This window comes from Erpetoichthys calabaricus, chromosome 15 (genome assembly GCF_900747795.2).
Source record: "Erpetoichthys calabaricus chromosome 15, fErpCal1.3, whole genome shotgun sequence".
NCBI classification, from domain to species: Eukaryota; Metazoa; Chordata; class Cladistia; order Polypteriformes; family Polypteridae; genus Erpetoichthys; species Erpetoichthys calabaricus.
The window spans coordinates 53,292,977-53,318,202 of record NC_041408.2 but is presented as its reverse complement, the minus strand read 5'-3'; the positions used below and the strand labels follow the sequence as shown (position 1 = coordinate 53,318,202).

The following is a 25,226-nucleotide window of genomic DNA, read 5'->3' as shown; positions in this document are numbered from 1 at the left end:
CAAGGTTTCTGCTAAATGTCTTACAAGACAGGAGGCATCTTTTGTAACACTTTACTACTTGCTGTAAAATGTACAGTCACTGAGATTTTACAAATGTGCTTAATCCTTTTTTTCTTTGTTCTCAAAACCTATCCAGTTAGCTTTTGTTGTGAGTATAGTTCATTTGCTCGTGTTCTGGTGTTTAAAGTGCATTACTGTACTCTGGTTATCCAGTTGGTTTTCCTCAGATTACAATGATGATACATTGTAAAGAAAATCATAAAAGGTTTGTTGCAGTCTTTGCTCAAATTCAGCTCTCCTTTCATTAAAGGCTTGGAAGAAAATTCTCAGTAAGTACACAGAACAACATAATCCTATAAAATAACCGCATTCTATCACAACTAGCACACGAGCAGGGAAGCGTTCACCTAATGACTGCTGCCGCAGGAGAAGTGTGCAGTCTGAGGGCCAATTACACCTTTAAAGTCGCTTGCTTAAATGTAAAGGAGCAGGAAAAGGGACAGGAGTGAAGCGGACATTTACTTAATGACGGTGAGTCACAGAGCATGATGGAGCGGAGGAGATGCCGGCAGCCGCTCATAAAGGACGAGCTAACCTGCTTTATACCGGCAGACCTGGACTCCAAGTAGGTCTGTGTTGGGATTTTGAAATTCTTAGCAGTACGGTCTTAACCCTTGTCTGTCTGATTTCAGATTGGAAAAACTAATACTGTCAAACAACCAGCTCTCCAGTGTGTGTTTTAGTGATGCCCAGCCAGGTGAGAGCCATAGCAGAACTCCACTTCTTCTCCCTTATTGTAAAGAACACGTGGTCATGAATTGGTATTTAGTAACAATGTCATCTTGGTATTTTGTATCTGTGTTTTAATGTCTCCATGATAATATTAGGGCATAATTATTAGTGAATCACAATATTCAAAGAAAAGATCTGTAAATGTTCAGAGTGAAACAGAAAATTATTATTTTTTTCCCTTTTCAGGCTGCAAATCAGCAATGTTTTCATCTATGAAGTTTTTAGCTGTTGATAAAAATCACATTTCCCAGGTACACTTGTTCATTTTGTTACCATGCACGGCTGTACTGGAACAGATGCTATTAAGATGTTAGTAATTTCTGTGTTGTATCAATTCTCAGTGGTCATTTGTGAATGAACTGGAAAAGTTACAGAGCTTGCAGCAGCTGTCATGCTTATACAATCCCCTGATGACGAGTGAGAAGAGCACCGAGACCATCAGGCAGCTTATCATTGCAAAAATAGGTCAACTGCGGTTTTTAAACAAATCCGAGGTACCGGGGCTCGTCTGATTTCATGAATTGGAAGTTTCAGTAATGAATGGTGGGGGACACGTTGTCATCATATGCCACTTTATATTACTAAGAGATGTAAAAACGATGTGTCTTGGTGAAAGAAATTGCAATGTGATAGTCCATGTATGTATTTCTCCAGAGCTATGCATGAGAACAGTCAGAGCCATTGGGGTCCTGACATTTTTGATTTGCTTGTTCTCCTGAACTGTTCACATCGTAGGTTTTGCCAGATGAGAGAAAAGGTGCAGAGCTGGATTATCGTAAATTGTTTGGCAAGGAGTGGCTAGAAGCTGGAGGTCACTGGGATGAGGACAAGAATCACCCCAATGAGTCTTTCATTGCGCAGCATCCCCGGTTCCAACTTCTCATTAAAAGTGAGCGTTCCTAATAGGACTTTACTCTTTTTTACTTCCTAGCTTAGGACTTTTTACTTCAGGCCTTTTTTTTCTTTTCTCATTTAATTTTTTAAGCCATGTAGTCAACTGAGAGTTTCAATTGGACAATGCTGACTGAGCAGGTCATCACCTTCATCTGGATGGCATTGATCATGAAAGTGGAGGGGGTATAAAAAAGAAAGACTAATAACACTGGGTACAAAGTTGACCTTTTTTGTCACAGGAATCAATATTAATTAATTCTCCAGTATTTTCCAGACTGAATTCATGTGTCTTAACAAACATGTTAAGTGACACACGATTCAGATTTACTGTGAACCTATATGGTGCCCTCCATAGTGTTTGGGTCACAGGCACATTTATTTTCCTTGATTCACCCCTCTGCTCTACAGTTTAAAATGAGTGCTCATCTAAGTATGTAAGTACACATTGTAGACTTTCTTTTAAGGGTATTTGCATACATTTCGATCCCGCCATATAGAAATGACAGCACTTTTTCTTCAGGACATGTGAGATGGTAATGGCAGGTACATTAAAGCTCATTGCCTCTATCAGCCGTATTCTTGTTGGCCATGTTGTGTAAAATGAAGAAAAACAATTAAAATGTTCCAAAAAAAACATCTTCCACATACAGAGTTCGGAGACCTTTGCCCTTTTGGCGCCATTTTATTTATTTATTTTTTCCTTTTTCCCCAGAGTTTGGTCCACCTGAAGAAGGTGAGCTTAAACAACAACAACCATTTGCACTGAAGAATCAACTTCTGAGTAAGTGTTGTCATTCGGTAACTCTTATCCACTGTTCACTGTCAGCCATGCTTCTGTTCTCGCGTCTGAATTCAGGCCAGAGGTACTTGAACTCTTCCATGTGGAGCTGCTGCTACTGTCGTCGCCCTCACCTCCACTAGCAACTGTGATGAGCTCAGATTTTTAAATGCTCATTTATTTCTCAGGTGCAAAAACTCTTGTCTCCTAAAGCTAAGAGGATAGCATTGTCTGCAAAGGTGAAACCATTGGGGGTCCCAGATCGCATATTCTGAGAGCCTCTACTGCACCCTGATAACCTGCACCCCTCTTCAGTTTGCACATAAACCTCTGCAAACCACAGGTGCTGTTAGGCCAGAGGGGTAGACTATCCATCCATCCATCCATTTTCCTGAACACAGGGTCACGGGGGTCTGCTGGAGCCAATCCCAGCCAACACAGGGCACGAGACAGGAACCAATCCCGGGCAGGGTGCCAACCCACCGAAGGACACACGCAAACACACCCACACACCAAGCACACACTAGGGCCAATTTAGAATCGCCAATCCACCTAACCTGCATGTCTTTGGACTGTGGGAGGAAACCCACGCAGACACGGGGAGAACATGAAAACTCCACATACGGAGGACCCGGGAAGCAAACCCAGGTCCCCAGATCACCCAACTGCGAGGCAGCAGCGCTACCCACTGCGCCACCGTGCCGCCCACGAGGGGTAGACTAATTAAAAAATCTTTTTACAGTTGGATGGGTGGTTCTATCGGAATAGTCTGATTTTACTGACCTCGGGCCACGTATCATTTACTTCACAGAGCACTTCATTGTAAGGCGTATCAGAAAATTTCAAATTTTGATGAGCCCTTTGAGTGCCGATTTTTAAGACATTGTTGAACATTTCTTCATTTGCTCCTCTTTGATTGTCCTAATAATCCACTTCAGTTTATTTTTCTGTCGAGCCCTTCATTGAGTGTAGGCACACAGCACTGTGGTATTTTCTCGGTACATAATGGGTACAAGACACTGGTTTGTTTCAACAGACAGGAATCACAGTGATTTGTTAACCTAAATCGCGCCCAGCAATGTCTGCCTGTTAGTTCTTTGTTGAACTTTCACACAGGGACACACATGGGTCTCTGTCTCAATAGCCATCTATTCCCGCTTCCTTTAAACAAACTAAGTCATTTTATTTTATTAAGAAGGCCCCCAAATCTTGGACATATGTGATGCAAGAATATTATCAATTGTATATGATTTTAATATTTTATTTGTAAACTTAGATAATGGCACTTGTACTTAGTGTTTACTATAAATGTGGTTAAATGTGCTTGAAGCTCTTTTCCATTGACTCCCATAGTTCACCCATTTTTATTGATGCTACAAATTCTGAATGAAAGATTGTAATGCACTTCTGTCTTCTCTTCCTCCACCAGCTCTTACTTTCAGGTTTCCAGGACGGCCAAATGCACCTATTGAGAAGAAGCTACCAAGTATGTATACAAAATGACGTTGAACAAAGTAAGGAGGTGGCACCATGTAGAAAAGTCACTGCCAGGTCACATTAGCAGCAGTCAGATGTTCTTCAGATTATTCAGGCTTCTCTTGCCTCGGTGTCATGGAGCACAGCTCTCAATGGGCTTTCAACACGTCCGTGACAATGTTCACAACGAAATCCAGAGCTGCACTACAGGGCTTTATAGTAGACCTCAGTCATTTAACAGGAAATTAGAAAGAAAAAGATTGACAACATTGGCTATTAACTGTAGCAAAGATGGAAGGCCTAGCCTTTTACTGGGTACTTGTGTTTTTGTGTGCATTCCTCATGTCTGGGAGTTAATTGGGTCTGCTTTGACTAAGGCGTAGCACCAGCGTGGTCCACGTGGTTGTAGAATCATTTCTCCACAAGGCTTGTTTTTGTCCATCAGAGACCGTTTGCTTATCTTTGAAATTGAATATGAGACATTTACAAGTTGCCCCATTCTGAACATTTTATTTGTATTGTTACTACACAGGTATACACTTGTGTGGAGGTTCGTAACTGGTTAAGTGTAAGTAAACGACAAAAGAAACACATTCTAATAGTAAGTAGGAGTTTCTATTTTAGACCATTCTGAACACGGAGTAAAAGAAGGCGCAAAGCCTCATCAGCCAGCGTTACCAGACAGTCCTCTTCATCTTCAGCTAACAAAGGCACCTCTACAGCTGAAGCTGGAGGGTCTCGTAACAAAAGAACAACATCCTTTGTTGACGTCCTTAGGGAGAAGGACAAAGAAAGGTTTTCTTGAGAAACCAATAATGATAATAATAGTGGACAAATGATCCCATCTTCAACAAATGTTGTGGACTGTTGGGTGTTCATGATGCCAATGAACAACACAGCTGGAGGAGGAACAAGGGCCTCTTCACACCTCAGGGTTTTTCTAGCACAGAGAGCTATTTACTGTTATCTGCAGTGACAATATTCTCAAGTGTTTAGCAGCGTGTAGTTTTCAAAACTTCATCATTCTGCAGATTGAGAGCATTTTCTGTCAAATGCTTGCTCCATTAAAATCCTTGGTGATGCTCATGAAACTGGTGAAAGACATCGGTGCGTTTTGGAGGCTTTTTACAGGGAGTCACTGCCTCTGCCTGGCTGAATGTGCAACAACAAAAATAGCTGGTGGTGTCGCACACACTTCTGGTGATAGCTAATTACGGTGCTTGGCTTGCAAGCAAGTGATAATGTATACTCGATAACTTTTGTGAATTCTTAAGTTTTAATCCGCTTAAAGTTCGTACAGATGTTTTAACAAATATGCAGAGTTCTTGCACAGAGCTCTTCCTCGCAGCGCCATGTGGGATTTGCATGTGCCCATACATTTCTGGATTGAATGGCGATATTAAGGATGTTGAACTGAGAGTTCTCTCTTGTTAACACTTAAATAAAACTTAAAATGTGTCAGTGAAATGTCATAGACATTTAGTCCTTTGTGAAGTAAATAACATCCACCCCCAATCTGAGCCCCTGGGTGAACACTGCCCACTGTGCCACCAGATCACACAGTTTCAAAATAGCTTTAGCAAATTACTGGATGAAAACTAAACAGAGCCGTTATTAATATGCTTCTGTTACCAAATTGTGCACAGCACACTCCTCTGCTTGGCTATGAAGCCCTGAACATGAAGGGCGTACCGTCCACCACGTGTGCTACTGCTGTGATAACCACTGGCTCCCAGTGACCCTCAACTGGGCAGATTACTGTAAATGTACCCCACAGCACACACAGGATTAAAAATAAATGAATACAACAAATGCTGGGTGGTCACAGCTTGTCACGTGTTAACCCCTTCCTCACCTGCTGTTACTAGGTGACCAGTTCATGGGCTCAAGTGCTGCAGGCATTTTTTTTTGGGTGAAATAATAGGATGCCTCATTTCCCCCCACATATCACTTCCTTACTGTCCATCGGATGTTGCCTGCTTTACTGAGAATCCAGAATTGTCCTCTTGACCACCTTTAACGCAGGCCAGGGTGCACTTGTGACGCTGATTTACAAGCACTAAAGTCATCGAAGACATTCTGGAGTACACAACCATCACTTCACAACATGACAGCACCTCACAACCTACAAACAGAAATGATGACAATCATATTTTCCCTGCAAAATGCTTCTTTGAAAACTATAAAAATGCTTGAAAAACACATGACAACTGCCTGAGGAATGCTCAGAAAAACAAAAAACAAACAAAAAAGGCGTAAAAAGATTTGAAAATGGACTGCAAAACGACATCAAAGTACAATGAGAGACTGACAACGGAAACAGTTTGTTCTTTGACTGGTTCAGAACCATTGCAGAAATGTTGTAGATGTGCAAGTGTGGAACAGATGAGTGCCGTTGGTTCGGATGACATTAAAACTGCCAAATGGACTAATGTAATTTTTATTGAAATTTTATGTTTTAAACTTGATAAAGGAATAACAGTAGTGTTGTGGAGAACCTGAATCTGTTTTAGGACCACCCTAGTTGTGATGTACTTCTAAGTAATTTGCCTGCTGTAGTGAAAACATTGTTTGTATAAAGCTTTACACATATGAGGTTACAAAAGTATCTTTTAATGTTTATTGTTCTTGCGTTTAAGATTCCATGACTGTTCAGAAAGTGAAGGGGCTGCTTTCTCGTCTGTTAAAGGTTCCTGCTACTGAGCTAAGCCTGACTTACACAAGGGCAAAGGTAAGCCCTGCGTTCACATAGCACCGTCGACCATTCCGGTTGTTTTGTAAACAGCTAAGATGTTCTAAACAGTGTGAGGTGAAGATGAGCCATCAGTCCTGCAGTGCACTTCATCGTCTCCAAAATGTAGAACCGTGAATTCTCTGCTGCTAAATAATTACCAGTAGTTCAACATCATTCATTTGCTAACTTTGTGCCTAGTGAGGCTCTTTTTCTCCTGACCTGTTATTTTGTTTGTTGCCATCAGAAAGCTGAAGGATGTCGGTCTACTGTATATTTAGGTAGAGTCCTCTTGGGCGTTAGCCTGACACATTCCTAAATATGTTATGGGCTAGTTAGTTCTTGAGTCAGGCCCTAGTTCTGAAACAGTTCTGGTATGAGCCCCCCGCTATTACACCAAATAGGAATGTTCAAGGCCGTACTGAATAACTTTACTTTTCACCTTTAATACAGTAGAAATCTTTTATTGGTTAATGTGGTAATCAGTTTTTAAGCACTGGGTTGCATTTGTATTGTTGATGGAGTTTCCCCTAAATAATACTTAGGACCCATTTTAAACAAAGGGCAAAGATATTGCATTTAAAGAATTGTAATAGGAGAGTATGAACTTTAAAGCATACAGAAGACAATCGTTGCAGCACTGTGCCTTGTAATTATTAGCAAAAGTATGTCGGCGATGGCGTTTGATCATATTATTGGTCATATTAGATACACTGAGAAAGTGCAATAGGCCTAGCCTGTGTGTAACAAAGGACGATGGCACAAGGAAACCCATCAGGCACCACAAAGTTCACTTTGGCTGCAAACCCTGTGACTGGCATTGCACCCAGAAGAGCTTCCGGTCCCCATTAGGGTGCTCTGTCATCGCAAAATTAATAATGAACAATTATTTCCCTAATATTACAGTTATGATGAATAATTGATTAACAACACAACAATTATGTACTTCCTTTATGTTGCCAACTGCATATACAGTTTTCTGTGTAGATATTTATTATACTGAAGAACCTCCATTTAGCTGAGCCTCACTCAAAGAAGTGTTATGATGAAATTGGTAAATGCAGGATTAGCTGAAAATTGAAAAACAAAAAGCTTTTTTTTACAAACATGATAGAGCACAATTGTTAATATTTGTCACTGGTTTTGTAATACAGTAAATAACCAATATTCAAATAATTACAAAATAAAACTAACACAAATAATCCCAAAAAACTTGCCATCCCCACCAGTCACTATTCTAAAATGTAAACTGGAGGAGAACCCTTAAGGGTTGTGCTGTACTAAGAAAACAAAAAATTGCATGTACATACAGTGCATCCGGAAAGTATTCACAGCGCATCACTTTTTCCACATTTTGTTATATTACAGCCTTATTCCAAAATGGATTAGATTCATTTTTTTCCTCAGAATTCTGCACACAACACCCCATAATGACAACGTGAAAAACGTTTACTTGAGGTTTTTGCAAATTTATTAAAAATAAAAAAACTGAGAAATCACATGTACATAAGTATTCACAGCCTTTGCTCAATACTTTGTCGATGCACCTTTGGCAGCAATTACAGCCTCAAGTCTTGTTGAATATGATGCCACAAGCTTGGCACACCTATCCTTGGCCAGTTTCACCCATTCCTCTTTGCAGCACCTCTCAAGCTCCATCAGGTTGGATGGGAAGCGTTGGTGCACAGCCATTTTAAGATCTCTCCAGAGATGTTCGATCGGATTCAAGTCTGGGCTCTGGCTGGGACAGTCAAGGACATTCATAGAGTTGTCCTGAAGCCACTCCTTTGATATCTTGGCTGTGTGCTTAGGGTCGTTGTCCTGCTGAAAGATGAACTGTCGCCCCAGTCTGAGGTCAAGAGCGCTCTGGAGCAGGTTTTCATCCAGGATGTCTCTGTACATTGCTGCAGTCATCTTTCCCTTTATCCTGACTAGTCTCCCAGGTCCTGCCGCTGAAAAACATCCCCACAGCATGATGCTGCCACCACCATACTTCACTGTAGGGATGGTGCCAGGTATCCACCAAATGTGATGCCTGGCACTCACACCAAAGAGTTCAATCTTTGTCTCATCAGACCAGAGAATTTTCTTTCTCATGGTCTGAGAGTCCTTCAGGTGCCTTTTGGCAAACTGCAGGCAGGCTGCCATGTGCCTTTTACTAAGGAGTGGCTTCTGTCTGGCCACTCTACCATACAGGTCTGATTGGTGGATTGTTGCAGATATGGTTGTCCTGAAGGTTTCCTCTCTCCACAGAGGAGCTCTGACAGAGTGACCATTGGGTTCTTGGTCACCTTCCTCACTAAGGCCCTTCTCCCCCGATCGCTCAGTTTAGATGGCCGGCCAGCTCTAGGAAGAGTCCTGGTGGTTTTGAACTTCTTCCACTTACTGATGATGGAGGCCACTGTGCTCATTGGGACCTTCAAAGCAGCAGAAATTTTTCTGTAACCTTCCCCAGATTTGTGCCTCGAGACAATCCTGTCTCGGAGGTCTACAGACAATTCCTTTGACTTCATGCTTGGTTTGTGCTCTGACATCAACTGTGGGACCTTATATAGACAGGTGTGTGCCTTTCCAAATCATGTCCAGTCAACTGAATTTACCACAGGTGGACTCCAAGTAAGCTGCAGAAACATCTCAAGGATGATCAGGGGAAACAGGATGCACCTGAGCTCAATTTTGAGCTTCATGGCAAAGACTGTGAATACTTATGTACATGTGCTTTCTCAATTTTTTTATTTTTAATAAATTTGCAAAAATCTCAAGTAAACTTTTTTCACGTTGTCATTATGGGGTGTTGTGTGTAGAATTCTGAGGAAAAAAATGAATTTAATCCATTTTGGAAGAAGGCTGTAACATAACAAAATGTGGAAAAAGTGATGCGCTGTGAATACTTTCCGGATGCACTGTATAAAATGACAATACTGTAAGATTAAGAAGTAAATGTAAACACAACTACTGTACAGGTATGCAAAGGCACTAAGCTAACTCCGGAGATATTTAGATGGTGGTGCAGTGCTGCATGTTGCTGCCATTGTGTCATTTGTATAATGTGCTTGAATAAAAATACAAAACAAAAAAAATCATAGCTGTCCAAAAATGTCAAGTTCAGTATGTGCAGCGTTTGCACATCATATACAAGATATGGCAGTACTGTACCAGAAGAACCACGGCAGTATGCCCAGTGCCAAGCACTGATGGCAGTGTCTTTCCTGTGTCTGAACCTTGAGGCGGCTCTTGAGCAGTTGTGTCATTCATTCATCTGCTTTTCAGCCTCCGCGCCTCCTTCATAGCTGTGCTCAAGTGTCTTGCTGTAGCTCTGATGAACCACACGTCCACTGTAGCTGCATAAAGCTCCACTTGTTTCAGGTACATTTCAATATTTAGCATAAAGTAAAAGCAACCCAACTTTGGAAAAGTAATGCAGGCAGAGAGGACATGTCTCTTAACTGGGGGGTTGTATTTTTTTTCTTTATATTTTGCACAGCCCTTGGGTCCTCACGACTCTTAATGAACCAAGCAGATTCATGGATTGTATGGGTGGAGCAACTTTGGCTTTTGAGTTTTGAAATTTAGTAGTTGTAGGCTAAAAAAAAAAAATCGTAATAATTTGCTACAGCATGCATATCTTCCAAAGCCAGTTGACAGATTTTACACACAAGGTGCAACAATGCTGAACGTCACTCACTCCATGGTTCATTCTGTTTGTGAAGGTAAACACTGCGCCTTTAATCACTTGACCAAGGTGTCTTCATTTTTGCCTTCCTTAGATAGAAGACAAAGAGGTAGACTTGGATAACGATTTGAGATCCCTGAAGTTCTTCTGCATTGAAGACAGTGACACTGTGCTTGTGCGGTGGTCCTGACTCCCAACTGAAGTCTGTGTGCCTGCGACGGTGAATATGAAGCTGTCACTTGAGGCATCAGCATGGTGGGCCCTGGTCTGTGTGCACCGTCTCACATGAGCAACTCTTTTATACAAGTCCATGATGATTCAGTGGTGTATATCAGGTTTATGCAGGAAAATCAGTGACACTAGTAGTGGCTTAATTGTGTAAGACATAAACTGTCACAGTAGATACATTTATGTGCATGAATATGTACTGGAAATTCATGAATTAAAAAAAGTGTAAAGTAAAATTTAACCTTATTCAACATGTGCAATATTTCCATCATTATGGCTACAGTGTAGGTTCAACAGATCACCGCAAACAATTCACTTTGTGTTTTAATGGCATTTTTATAATGAAATATATTTCTTGACAAAGTTTTCTGTTTTTATTTAGTGAACTCACCTTAACATATCATGGATTCCAGGCGGGGTCATCTGGTAGTCTTTGGAATGTTGGTGGTGGTCAATCAGGCAAGAACATGTGGAGCTGCAAGGATCACCACTGAGCTCCCTCTGCCTTTATGTACATGACATTCAAAATGGTCACGGCGAGTGGCTTTGACAACATATGCTCAGTTATTTTACAACTGCACATTCCTACAACAATGTAGCCATTTTGTAGTTTAATGTGAACATTTGTGAATAATTTTTGGAAAAGTATTGTAAATAAGTATACTTTTTTTTTTTTTTATTCTTCTTCCCTGGCTATGGTTAAGTCTATGCAGAGAGCTGTGCTAACCACTCGGCGCCAGGCTAGTAAAGGAGGAGATGAAGAATGTGACCTCCTAAAGCAGAACCGCATTTCTAGGCAGAGTCGCTTTTGGTTCAGACCCTGCTGACCGTTTAACACTACATTACCTCAGCCTCCTAGGACCTGCTAGAAGGGAAATACAGTACTGGTGAAATAAATGTTATTAAATTATAGAATTTCATTAGTTACTAAAAACCTTTTAAAAATATAGATGTAGCCTCAGAATATTAGAATAATTCCGATTATACAGTATATGTTGTGATAGATATCACTAGCCAAGACACAAGTATGTGCACACACAGCAAACACGTCTGGATCGATCAATTGATTGATTTTATTTGCACTGATTTTCAAAGTCACAATATAAGGCACCGTTGATTTCATTTGTCTGAATTGCAGTCGGACTGCATTGAGAGGGCAGTGTCTACGGCGGAAGCTCAGTTTGGACAGACTTGGATTTGGATTTTTGAAAGCTTCATTACAAACACACACACAGTCACTTGCCTCTTCTGTAAAGCTTACTGAGCACGCTGGCTGAATCTAACCAAAAATATATGCTACTTGCTGTACATAAAAACATTACATGGTATGCTCAATAGAAACCTGAACAGCCATTTAAAATCTGCAGTCACCTACAACAGAAAGAATACAAAATTATACATTTATAATGGGATGGTGCATTGAAACGGACGAGCGTTTATCTGTGCACATTATCAACAGTTTTTAGTTTAATAAAAACAGTGCTGATTTTTGTACAGAAGGATAATACCACAAAGTCATCTGTTCACTAACCTCTACATTCACTCAGCACACTGCCATCTGTATCCAAATAAATAGGTAAAGTGTACCCTAAAACACACGTTTGACAGAACAGCGGGCCCACCACATGGGCTGGAGGTTCACTTAAACCCCTTTAATATGCAGCATATTCAGGCTACGGGAGTTGGGTGCCCAACACGATTGTGAAAGTGAGAGGTGGCCAGGAGTCCTTCAAGCAGTACACTGCATATAGAGAAAGAAATAAAGTGCAAGAGACAATTCACTTCCTTTTGTACCCTAAAAAGTGTCAACCTCATCAAAACATCCTGGGCTTTTACCAAACACACAACTTATTCATGTAGCGGACTTAAAGAGCAATTCCTGTTATCCATGCCAAACATCTTTTGTTTTAGTGGAGAAAAATGCAATCAAATGGATTCCCAATATTTACAGTTTAATAAAACTTGTGATAACTGTAGAAATTTTCAAAATACTCAAAAGTGCATTCATTCATTAACTTGGATAGAACTGGCTAAGCCTTCTTATTTGAAGTTCAGCGCTGCCTCTGGTAATCGAGTATAAAACTAAACAGCAGAGACGTTCACATGCAGAAATCTAAACCTGCGAGTCAATATTTAGCACACTGGAGGGGTCCAAATTTGTGCAAAATTAATTTTCTAATGAAATGTACAATTTGTAACAGTTTGGTGTTGAAGACAAAGGCTTTAAAGATTCTTTTGGGGTTTGTGGGGCTGGGTTGGTGCCCCAGGATCAAATAAGAGCCCCGATGCAGCTTATTAAAAAAGGTGTTCTTTTGAATAGTTTATTTCCCAGAAGTGCAGCACAACACTTAGCTATTTAATATTTATTGCATTTTTCTTTGTGCTTTCTTGGCTCTGTACAGAACAAAAGAGTGATCTGGAACGTGAGGTTTCTAACTTCTGGGCCTTTAACACTTTATTTTCAGGACCCCACAGTATTTAAATATCTTTGGTTTGCCAGGTTTGCGTAGAGTAATACAGGCACCCTGTTTAATTTCTAATAACTTGTCTTTTCAGACACACATGGACTTAGCAGTGTAATTGTCAGAAATGGCACAAGCAACATGCATGTTGTTTGAACATTGAGTGAGGTACAGTATAAAAAGTTAAAAAGTCCTAGTAGAGGATGGAGATCTTATTTATAAACAGTAATTTTCAATAGGACTGCACAAGGAAAGCTTTTACTGCTTTCTCATGAATCAGAAATCGAACAACATTACTAATGTTGTACATCTAAGTGACTGATCTTGTACAGACCACCAAAGTGCTCTCAGCATTGAAGTTGTTTTTCATTGGAGGGAGATCATAAACACAACGCTGCATACACCAGCCATGTGCGATCTGATCAGGAGTATCTGAGGTGTGCCGTAGGACTCGGGACTCCCCAGCTGAAGACAAATCCTAAAAATGTCTGCACTCCACAAAGCATCCCTTAAGAAGTCAAGTTATTAAAAACAAAGAGAAAAGCACAGCCTCAAACCCACACCACTTGAACATCTTTGTAACCCAGCATGTGTTGATTTGGCCTTCAAATATTTATTCTCCGTTGAGCTGTTCTCGGCCTTAAATGGCGAGCTTTGCCTACTTACCACCCAGCCAACCATCAGTGCAGTCCTGCAGTTTGAACTCTCTGACGTAGGCTTCAGGATGGCCGAGCCCTCCCTAAGAAAGGAATATCAAGTTCATGAATTCCATGGAGAAATCAGTCCTTGAAGACCGTTTGACGTTTGGGTTCTCTTTCTACACTGCTGAGCTAGCACAGGATCAGTCTTCTAGATCATCTTTGCAGCCACAAGGGTTTCCACAGGACACCCTGCGATTCCACAGCTCCACCAGCTCCTTGGCCGAGTACTGTGGGGAAGACAGCATGTCTGCTCGACACTCCTTTTCACAGAGCCAGCCACTGTCCTAAGGAGGGGGGAGAAGGGAAGCAAAATCAGAATGGAAATGTGTAGGACGATGACTGACCGACTAACTGACTATTAAAACTCCAGGCAACTGACAGCACAGCTACAGCAAACACAATTATAGAATGAACTTTTTTTGGTTTAATCTAGTGCTGGGCGGTATGACCAAAATTCTGTATCACGGTATTTTTCAAAATTATACCGGTTTCATGGTATTGGATGGTATTTTTTTCCCATGCATGAGTGGATGTTAACCACATTTTCCACTGCAATTACTGCTAAGTAATAACTAAGAATAACCTATTCCACTGTCATGAGAATTGTACATTGTACAAAAAATGTTTAAATGTGCACACAAGTATTAATGCAGGATGGCATGGCCTCATAAAGTGATAGTATTCAAGGGGGTGGCACTAACGAAGAGAAGGAATCACACTGCATGACAGATGCAGTCAAAATATAGAAACTCTTTACTAAACAAAGTTTGCAAACAACTTAAACTAAAATTTTGACAACATACAGTGCATCCGGAAAGTATTCACAGCACATCACTTTTTCCACCTTTTGTTATGTTACAGCCTTATTCCAAAACGGATTAAATTCATTTTTTTCCTCAGAATTCTACACACAACACCCCATAATGACAACGTGAAAAAAGTTTACTTGAGGTTTTTGCAAATTTATTACAAATAAAACTGAGAAATCACATGTACGTAAGTATTCACAGCCTTTGCTCAATACTTTGTCGATGCACCTTTGGCAGCAATTACAGCCTCAAGTCTTGTTGAATATGATGCCACAAGCTTGGCACACCTGTCCTTGGCCAGTTTCGCCCATTCGTCTTTGCAGCACCTCTCAAGCTCCATCAGGTTGGATGGGAAGCGTTGGTGCACAGCCATTTTAAGATCTCTCCAGAGATGTTCAATCGGATTCAAGTCTGGACTCTGGCTGGGGCACTCAAGGACATTCACAGAGTTGTCCTGAAGCCACTCCTTTGATATCTTGGCTGTGTGCTTAGGGTCGTTGTCCTGCTGAAAGATGAACCGTCACCCCAGTCTGAGGTCAAGAGCGCTCTGGAGCAGGTTTTCATCCAGGATGTCTCTGTACATTGCTGCAGTCATCTTTCCTTTTATCCTGACTAGTCTTCCAGGTCCTGCCGCTGAAAAACATCCCCACAGCATGATGCTGCCACCACCATGCTTCACTGTAGGGATGGTGTTGGCCTGGTGATGAGTGGTGCCTGGTTTCCTCCAAACGTGACGCCTGCCATTCACACCACAGAGTTCAATCTTTGTCTCATCAGACCAGAGAATTTTCTTTCTCATGGTCTGAGAGTCCTTCAGGTGCCTTTTGGCAAACTCCAGGCGGGCTGCCATGTGCCTTTTACTAAGGAGTGGCTTCCGTCTGGCCACTCTACCATACAGGCCTGATTGGTGGATTGCTGCAGAGATGGTTGTCCTTCTGGAAGGTTCTCCTCTCTCCACAGAGGACCTCTAGAGCTCTGACAGAGTGACCATCGGTTTCTTGGTCACCTCCCTGACTAAGGCCCTTCTCCCCCGATCACTCAGTTTAGATGGCCAGCCAGCTCTAGGAAGAGTCCTGGTGGTTTCAAACTTCTTCCACTTATGGATGATGGAGGCCACTGTGCTCATTGGGACCTTCAAAGCAGCAGAAATTTTTCTGTAACCTTCCCCAGATTTGTGCCTCACGACAATCCTGTCTCGGAGGTCTACAGACAATTCCTTTGACTTCATGCTTGGTTTGTGCTCTGACATGAACTGTCAACTGTGGGACCTTATATAGACAGGTGTGTGCCTTTCCAAATCATGTCCAATCAACTGAATTTACCACAGGTGGACTCCAATTAAGCTGCAGAAACATCTCAGGGATGATCAGGGGAAACAGGATGCACCTGAGCTCAGTTTTGAGCTTCATGGCAAAGGCTGTGAATACTTATGTACATGTGCTTTCTCAATTTTTTTATTTTTAATAAATTTGCAAAAACCTCAAGTAAACTTTTTTCACGTTGTCATTATGGGGTGTTGTGTGTAGAATTCTGAGGAAAAAATGAATTTAATCCATTTTGGAATAAGGCTGTAACGTAACAAAATGTGCAAAAAGTGATGCGCTGTGAATACTTTCCAGATGCACTGTATTTTCAACCATCCAAAGAGGCATTTAGACTTCATAAAATATCCAGAGGTGCTTGTCAAACGTTGTACTGCACTGAACATGTCTTAGAAAAGGAATAAATAGTAAACAAAGTATAGTTGGTTTACAAAAAATGTTTGTTAACAATCTCTGTCCAGTGACACGTTAAAGTGACTTTTTAAACAACTTTACCATCATTAAACTGCATAATATTTAAACTAATAAATAATAAAATACAGTACTGTGCAAAAGTTTTAGGCAGGTGTGAAAAAATGCTGTAAACAAAGAATGCTTTCAAAAATAGAAGTGTTAATCATCTTATTTTCATCAACAAAATGCAGTGAATGAACAAAAGAGAAATCTAAATCAAATCAATATTTGGTGTGACCACCCTTTGCCTTCAAAACAGCATCAATTCTTCTAGGTACACTTGCACACAGTTTTTGAAGGAACTCGGCTGGTAGGTTGTTCCAAACATCTTGGAAAACTAACCACAGATCTTCTGTGGATGTAGGCTTCCTCACATCCTTCTGTCTCTTCATGTAATCCCAGACACACTGTATGATGTTGAGATCAGGGCTCTTTGGGGGCCATACCATCACTTCCAGGACTTCTTGTTCTTCTTTACGCCGAAGATAGTTCTTAATGACTTTGGCTGTACATTTGGGGTCGTTGTCCTGTTGCAGAATAAATTTGGGGCCAATCATACACCTCCCTGATGGTATTGCATGATGGATACGTATCAGCCTGTATTTCTCAGCATTGAGAACACCATTAATCCTGACCAAATCTCTAACTCCATTTGCAGAAATGCAGCCCCAAACGTTCAAGGAACCTCCACCATGCTTCACTGTTGCCTGCAGACACTCATTATTGTACCGCTCTCCAGTCCTTCGACAAACAAACTGCCTTCTGCTACAGCCAAATATTTCAAATTTTGCTCATCAGTCCAGAGCACCTGCTGCCTTTTTTCTGCACCCCAGTTCCTATGTTTTCGTGCATACTTGAGTCACTTGGCTTTGTTTCCACGTCGGAGTTGTGGCTTTTTGGCTGCAACTCTTCCATGAAGACCACTTCTGGCCAAACTTCTCCGGACAGTAGATGGGTGTACCTGGGTCCCACTGGTTTCTGCCAGTTCTGAGCTGATGGCACTGCTGGACATCTTCCGATTTTGAAGGGTAAAAAGCTTGATGTGTCTTTCATCTGCTGCACTAAGTTTCCTTGGCCGACCACTGCGTCTACGATCCTCAACATTGCACGTTTCTTTGTGCTTCTTCAAAAGAGCTCGAACAGCACATCTTGAAACCCCAGTCTGCTTTGAAATCTTTGTCTGGGAGAGACCTTGTTGATGCAGTATAACTACCTTGTGTCTTGTTGCTGTGCTCAATCTTGCCATGACATGAAACTGTCTTCCACAACCTCACCTTGGTAGCAGAGTTTGGCTGTTCCTCACCCAGTTTTAAGCCTCCTACACAGCTGTTTCTGTTTCAGTTAATGACTGTTTCAACCTACGTGTGACATTGATGATCATTAGCACCTGTTTGGTAGAACTGGTTGATCATACACCTGACTATAATCCTACAAAATCCCTGACTTTGTGCAAGTGTACCTATAAGAATTGATGCTGGTTTGAAGGCAAAAGGTAGTAACATGTTGACTTTAATCTCGAAATAAATGACGAGAATAAAGTAGAAATGTTGAGAATAAATTCAACGTCATCACACTATTACACAGTACCCAGGTACATTACACAGTATTGATAAAAAATAAAACAAGTTAAACTTGGCTTGCAGTATTATCCAGTACTGTAGAAACAGCAGTCACACATTTGAACATAATGGTTCACATCCTACCTTTTAAAACCAAAGTATCTCCAGACAACAGACACGGCTCCTTTTTTCGGCAAAAGTTCTTCTGTGTTATCATGTTCTACTTTATCGTCTGCTACAGCTTCAGTTTTAGAATGTTCTCTGTCCATTTTCACCGTTCCAATACCTGTACTACCGCATGTACTCCGTTGTATGCGTGTTTAGTGGTGCAGCACTGAAAAGGTCCCCACTTACACAGTTTCCCGCTGCACCACATCTCGAACATCGTTTAGGCAGTAAAAAACAGTTTTTGGTAAGAACCAGTCTACCGCCCAGCACTAGTTTAATCTTTCATACTATTTTCCATTTATTAATAAACCATTGCTGTGAATACTCACACATTTCTTAAACTTCAAGACAAAAACAAAGAAGAAATTCAAGTTCAACCTGAAATTTTTGTGGTCCAACAGCTGCCAGCCATATGCCCATACTGACATCTTCTCCCTACATTTATAAAACAAATGTGATTAAGGAAGGAGGACAAAGAAACACCAAGGCCGGAGTAACAAAGACCCCTGCACATGCACATTACTTTGAAGAACATTTACCAGTATTATAAGGGGGATGCTTCCACTGAAAACAGATTTAAAGCATGGTGGTCAGTTGTACACATTTCTTGTTGACACAGCCATTAGGCTCCATTTCTGATTTTTCAAGGCAAACTAAAAGGAATTCCACCTCACTAATGTACACACTGCATGCAATGGGTCCTCCATGATACCTGGTACGCTTTCAGCTGCTTGGCGTTGTCTGCTAACCACTGAACGAGATCCTTAGAAGCAACATAACCAGAGCCACATGCGAATGCTGGGTAGGCAGGACTTGCATATTCCAACTCCTGCCATTTTCCTGTACGATCAACTGCCCAACTCTGACGAAAACTAAAAACAAAACAAAAACAAAAGACTGATGAATAATTAAAAAATACACCTAACAGTAGAAGCAACTGCTCCAAAACTACCACTGGCTAAGGAGGACAGGAATCTTGGTTGCCAATTTTAAATTTGACTTTTGAAGTGGCTACCAGGGCGTACATCTTTCTGACAGAAAATCCAAAGTTTAAAGGTTTTTACACAAAAGTGTTGGGCTGACAAAAAAGTGAACTCACTTTCCCCACCAAAAGTTTCGCCTCTTCAAACGTTTGCGCCTTATCTTTTCAAACATGGCATCCATATCTACATAACAATCATCGTCTGTCTTCAAAAGCAGCTCAAAATCTGCATTTTCAATAGACCTTTAAATGGAAGAGAAAGGCACACTTAGAGAAATTCCATGAGTGAACTCAAGAACAAAGAATTAGAAACTAGTGCCAGTTAGAAAGATGGAGAAGGGCTCGCCTATTACTTCATAAGACTGTGCCCTTGTGGCATTTTAGATTTAGTAGCCCATTTTAAGTGAAAAATTATATCAAAAAACAGAAAGGTAAGGCATCTCAATCTGGCAAATTGTGCACCAAAACCCAGGAAGCAGCTGGACAGAAAGAAGATGACCTGCTGACAAAAGAGGCACACAGAGAACAGGGCACGGAACTTTATTATGGGGAGAAAAAATAGAAAGGCAAGGATGAAACAAATGAGGTTTTTTATCAACGTTGTGATGAAACGAAGATACATAAAAAGAGATGATTTCTCGTTACTATGTGAATTCCTAACCAGCAGTTGTTCATACCATTTGTAAAAGTGCAGCAGCTTTGAAGGCACATTTCTGTAGGTGTCCACCACATCAACGAACACAATGTCCTGGTGAGCTCGGCTCTCCTCCATGAGCAGGGTGTCTGCTTCTCTCCGTTCAGCAGAATGTTTCTTTAGTCTGTCTGGGCGTCCGGCCAGCATCTGGACCAAGGATTCAGCTTCTGAAAAATATTTCAAACTTGATTTGCTTCTCTCTGGATTAATTTAGAAAATGCTGGCAAATGATCTGCAATGAAAAGGGCTGCAGAAAATGAGATGTGAGGATGATGATGATATGCTAAATGTTTAATGATAAAAGTGCAAACTGAAACAAACTCAAAACAAATTAGAGACGGACATTAACCAGGCTACTTTTCAGTTTCTCCCACATTCCAGGACACATCAATGTCATCCTGCAGTCTGCTGTTAATAAAACAAGCCCCTGGAGGAGAGGCTGCATCATTTGTACCGGTACTTTTTGGGTACATTATCATCTGAACCTTTTTCTGATGGATTTTCCTCAATTGTTCAATTTTCCATGACAGGCCAAATTTGTCTATTTATATGTTTTTGAGATTTTTTCAGGTGAGAAAAACAATTTTTGAAGCAAGGTAGCTATGCCCACTAATCATGGGACTGGAGGGTGGTGATGTGTTGTATGTTGAATAGGATATGGAGTAGTGCATGTGATTATTGATTTATCTATATATTTATGTATTTATTTAAAGAGCTTCTGTAAAAAGCCAGATTGCCCCCTGGGGACAAATAAAGATCTATCGAATGTCCCAAGATAACGAACATCTGTTCAGCCACTGCATTGCTCCTTTTGCAAATTCAAAGAATGATGCATCTAAAGAGCAAAAATCATATCATGTCCATTAATTGTATCTTATTTAAAAATGCACAATCCAAAATGAATGTCAGAATAAATATTAATAAGTTGTGGGTTTACAAGAAGGAAAACTCTCCTGACAGCCTAACTCAGACAGGAGCCACAGCAGCGAGGCTTTATCTGAGGCCTGTCCCTCTGTCATGTATCCTAGAACTTGCAAATTAGTAGAAATGGCCAGATGTCAAAGAGGAGTGTCCTTGCTAACTAACCCTTTACTGTATTTTAATATATATATATATTATATATATATATATATATATATATATATATATTTTTTTTTTAAATACTGGATGCCTGTTAAAATAACAAATCTAATGCTGCAGTGGCTGACAGCACTGGGCTTCAAACTACAAGACTGCTAGTTCAGTTCCCACCTCTGCCTCGGCCCTGAGCAAGTGATTTACCCTGCCAAAATATAACAAACAATACATGAAAACATTCCTGCTCATCAAAGTGTCAGTCTTACTGTGTACAGGGACAAGGAACAGCCAGGCTTCTGGTAAGCGTGGCCGACAAAGCAGCAATGCCACAGGTACACAGTGCAGAAAAGCAGCAAGACGCGGAGGCAATGCCAGTCGAGACCTCACAGTTACACACGGAATACAAAACTCATTTATAGCTCAGTTCAAATGCATTAAGCTTTTTACAGTATAATAAAACTTTCATGGGTTTCAATGTGCAGCCAACACTCACAATCATCAATACCAGAACAAAGTCCTAAGTGTCATTTTCGTTTCTTTTGCCAAAAATGACATCAGTCCAAATATGTCAACGTTTACCTGCAGATGGTTAACGGAGTCACTATGGTGACCCGGCCCTTATTCATGTAAAAATCTGACTAAAAATGGCAAAATCTGACCCATGAATCACAGCACCCTACGCTGGTAAAATTTAATTAAGCAACAACTATAAAAATGTTAAATAAAAAAAGAGCTAGGGTGTATAAAGTAATGGTGTAACAAGAAGTGCAATTCTAAACAACCCCTCATTTTCTCCATTATCTGAATGGGCCAGGCTGTGTTCTCATTCTGCCAACCTTCCAAAGCTCTGAAAATCAGTGCCACTCAAGAATGTTCTTTCAAGCGATGATTAGACAGTTGCTGCCCTTTGTTCCAGTTGCAATGTTTTTAGCCCAACTGCCTTGGAGGAGTGGGGGGTGAAAACCCCTCCTGGTTTGCGACCTTAGATAAACATAATAAAAGGGAGACAGCTGTATCTGCACCAATCCCAAAAAGAAATCTCCCTGGATGGCTGGATACGGCCAAGGGAACCTCCAGAGAGATCGCCGTTCAAGCCAAAACAGAGACAACATGTGCACTTAACCTCCGTCCCTCACTTTTGGATGGCCCATTGCACTTTTGCTAAGGCTCCTTTTACAAGCAGTTACACCTTGTTGCCTCAGAGGTTTGATGTGGAGTGTTTGGTTAAATATATACATGGTCAGCGGGTTATTTCTGGTAGTCAAAAGACAGGACCTTTAACCTCCCAAAACACACACCACCACTCTAACAGTTTACTCTTTTCTTACATATCTGAATAAGATAAATGGCCTGGCAGCACACTCCTGCCCTACAGTGTTTGAACAGGCTACTTTAGTTATACAAATGGCATTTTATGGTCTTCAGATTTCATACTCCAGCATAAAGGGTTACTCTTAACTTTGAATAAATAAAAAAGTTGAATTTGCACTTGACACCTCTGCCACAGATGATAAATGCATTCATCTAAACCATTTAACATTAAAATGGTATCTTTCAGTACACAGCCGGAGTTGCTCACTTACCATAGATGGTGTAAGTGAACCCACCAGCCAGACCGGGGACACCCTGTGTACTTCTGTGGGGTAAAATGCCTTCTTCTAACTGGCAGACAGAGGAATCAAGAGTTACATTGGATTCAATTCCTTAATCACATTTGATTTGAAATTCTAATTAGTACAATTACAATAAAAGTTGTTTTTATTATAATGGGCCAAACAAATACTGAAGTAACACTTGTCACATACATACCTTACCCACTGATGAACCAAAAAAGAAACACAGGATCATTTTTATACACAAAATATTGAATGTTATGCTTGACTCGAGTTCATACACACATCCTCAGATGTACAACAAGAAGAAGATGAGAAGCAAGTCCCTGCTGCCCCCTGGATACTCCGCAGGGTCTGTTTTTCCCAATGAAACACTAAGTGGGGACACGGGGGGATTGTGAATGATACGAGATCATTGTGAAGTATGAGAAATGTACTGACATGTGCACATACAGAACTTAATCTATTCATTAACATTTTCTTTTCAGTCACTGTAGAAAACCAATGCTAAAAATCAGAACCCACATATTAAACACTTGAGCCAGTGAGATTATTCAGAATACTTTGGTTTAGCACAACTCAAACAAACATTTTTAAATGATTGCTTACTTTCAAATTAAACAATTTACAGTGTCATTATAAACCATGTAGTTCATTCTTTTAACTGAATTAAGAAAAGGTTTCAGGTGACATTGGATGAAGACGTGATTTGTAAGTTAAATTGTAAACAGGCCTCTTTATGCTTGTTCTCCAAAAAATACTCACAAACACTTTCTCCTACATCAGAGCACTTATGGCAAATTAAAAGGCAAGGAAACCTCTGCTTTTGTAATAACACAACTTTTAAATCAAGTCTGTCAGTTATTTGGCATTTGCCATTGCATTACGATTGCATTTGTACATTTGAAAAACATTACCTGAATAATCCCACTCAATTAAAAACGGTCTGCTCTCCTATCCTTTAGTGTCTACACCAGGACTGAACTGTCCTGTCCTTCAGTCGACGTATTCTCAATTGAGGACTGCATCCAAGTCGATCCCATGACATTCAATTCACTTTGTGACAAATGTGTTTTTACTACTTTTGTTATATTTAACTGTGGGAATACTTCTACACAATTTATTAAAATGTGTTCAAAACAAAAAGCCATGTTGTCACTTTTTTACGTGGTTGATTCCATTAAGAAAGTAGCCTTACAATCAGAGGATAAAAAGGGTCTCCAAATCTAGTGGAGCGAGCACTAAATTTTATAAAGAGAAGAGTCCGTCCAGGACGCCAAAAGTGTTTGTCTTTCTAAGGCAGGAGGGGTCATCAATCTTCCAATTAGGAGCCATGAGCCAGTACTCTGTCCAGTGTTTCTCAAACTCGGCCCTGGGGACCCCCTGTGGCTGCAGGTTTTTGTTCCAACCAGATTCCTAATCAGTGACAACATCTGATAGCACTCATCTCATTTAATTAGCTGGTATTTTGTTTTCTTTTATTCGACATTCAGAAAAGCATAGCAGCATTATTTTTACATTTATAAGACATTTATAAATATTTCTGCTTTTGCTATAGATTTAAATGCTTAACTCTCTTTTGTTGATTTCATTATACTTTGCCTTTTCTCTGTGCAGTTTTTCCCCCTTCGTTGCATCTTAATTTAATTTAATTTAAAACAAGCAGGTCAGACACGCTGGCAAACAACACACTGAATAATCAAAGGCTGCAACTACTTTAGAGTCAGAGCCACTAATTAGTAAATAATGGATTAATTAAACAATTAGAACACCTTGAAAAGTAGAATGAAAATCAAGATGAAAATACTGTACAAAAAAAAAAAAAAAAAACACATTACTCCTATATAAGTGCTTGGTACATTGTAATAAATTTTTTTTTTGTTTAGTAAACTTAGTTTTCTAATTAATATAGTGCTCCCTAAACCAGAACTTGGGAAATATCAGTTCACTTAATTAGCCCAGGAGTTCAATTAAAAACAGAACCTGTTTGGAACAAAAACCTGCAGCGACAGGGGGTCCCCCAGGACCCCACTACCCTGAGTCAGATTAAAGGAATGCCATGTTACCAGTCCCATGTAGTTTGTAGTGGGTGCAGAGAAACATTTTTATTTCATGTTTTCATGCAGAATAGAGAGAGAGAAAAAGCTTTTCATAACAGAAGCCAAAAGTGACCAATGCTGTACAACAACAAACTATGAAAAATGGACATTTTGGACATTGTTTGCAATTGAACAGAACTGGTGACCATCGAGTTGTGTTATGTCAAACTTTTTATCTCTGTTCTGCCTGAAAACACAGCATTAAACATTTTACTCAGCCACTATTGTAAATTAAATAGTGTAACATACAGGGCTGTGGAATCAGTAGATAAATTCTTCGACTCCGACTCCTTAGTTTCCAGTACTTCTGGTACTCCGACTTCTCTGTATTTAATATGCTAATGTATTTTCCATGCTGATTGAAGGAAGGCAACATACACGTCATTTAACCACACAACTACTGGCTAGGAAGCGGACTCTCTACCGTATTGGACAGTTTAAACAAAAGACAAGAACCCCTGAACACACATCAGGCCATAGCACACACCTCCACCTACATCATTACACTTGTTTACTCTCAACTTGTTAAAACACATTATATCTGAAATAAAATGAAAACACTTTTGTAATGTACCATAATCCAGATTACAATATGTGAAAGTCAGGTTGTATAATAGCTCAGCTGAACTTCATACTAGTAGTAACACAACTATGCACTGGGCTTTATTCTTACATCGGAGAAGTACTTAATTATGACTGTTGTTTGTGAAATGGG

At 40.4% G+C, this 25,226-nt stretch overlaps 2 protein-coding genes across 2 annotated transcripts in view; one reads left to right on the top strand and one right to left on the bottom strand.

The window, feature by feature from the left end:
• tbce (tubulin folding cofactor E) overlaps positions 1-10,818 on the top strand; it is a 43,731-nt gene extending 32,913 nt beyond the window's left edge. Inside the window, exons 10-17 of the mRNA XM_028820868.2 lie at positions 693-757; positions 979-1,043; positions 1,134-1,286; positions 1,528-1,681; positions 2,399-2,467; positions 3,894-3,950; positions 6,580-6,671; positions 10,439-10,818. Of these exons, the coding sequence (XP_028676701.1) occupies positions 693-757; positions 979-1,043; positions 1,134-1,286; positions 1,528-1,681; positions 2,399-2,467; positions 3,894-3,950; positions 6,580-6,671; positions 10,439-10,534 (751 nt within the window). The 3' untranslated portion in view covers positions 10,535-10,818. The remainder of the gene's footprint in view (positions 1-692; positions 758-978; positions 1,044-1,133; positions 1,287-1,527; positions 1,682-2,398; positions 2,468-3,893; positions 3,951-6,579; positions 6,672-10,438) is intronic.
• Positions 10,819-13,078: 2,260 nt separating this feature from the next.
• The window catches only part of b3galnt2 (beta-1,3-N-acetylgalactosaminyltransferase 2), a 49,190-nt gene continuing 37,042 nt past the window's right edge, over positions 13,079-25,226 (bottom strand). Inside the window, exons 7-12 of the mRNA XM_028820871.2 lie at positions 22,383-22,461; positions 19,706-19,889; positions 19,146-19,271; positions 18,759-18,918; positions 18,425-18,481; positions 13,079-14,019 (exon numbers count right to left, since the gene is read on the bottom strand). Coding sequence (XP_028676704.1) covers positions 13,876-14,019; positions 18,425-18,481; positions 18,759-18,918; positions 19,146-19,271; positions 19,706-19,889; positions 22,383-22,461 — 750 coding nt within the window. The 3' untranslated portion in view covers positions 13,079-13,875. The remainder of the gene's footprint in view (positions 14,020-18,424; positions 18,482-18,758; positions 18,919-19,145; positions 19,272-19,705; positions 19,890-22,382; positions 22,462-25,226) is intronic.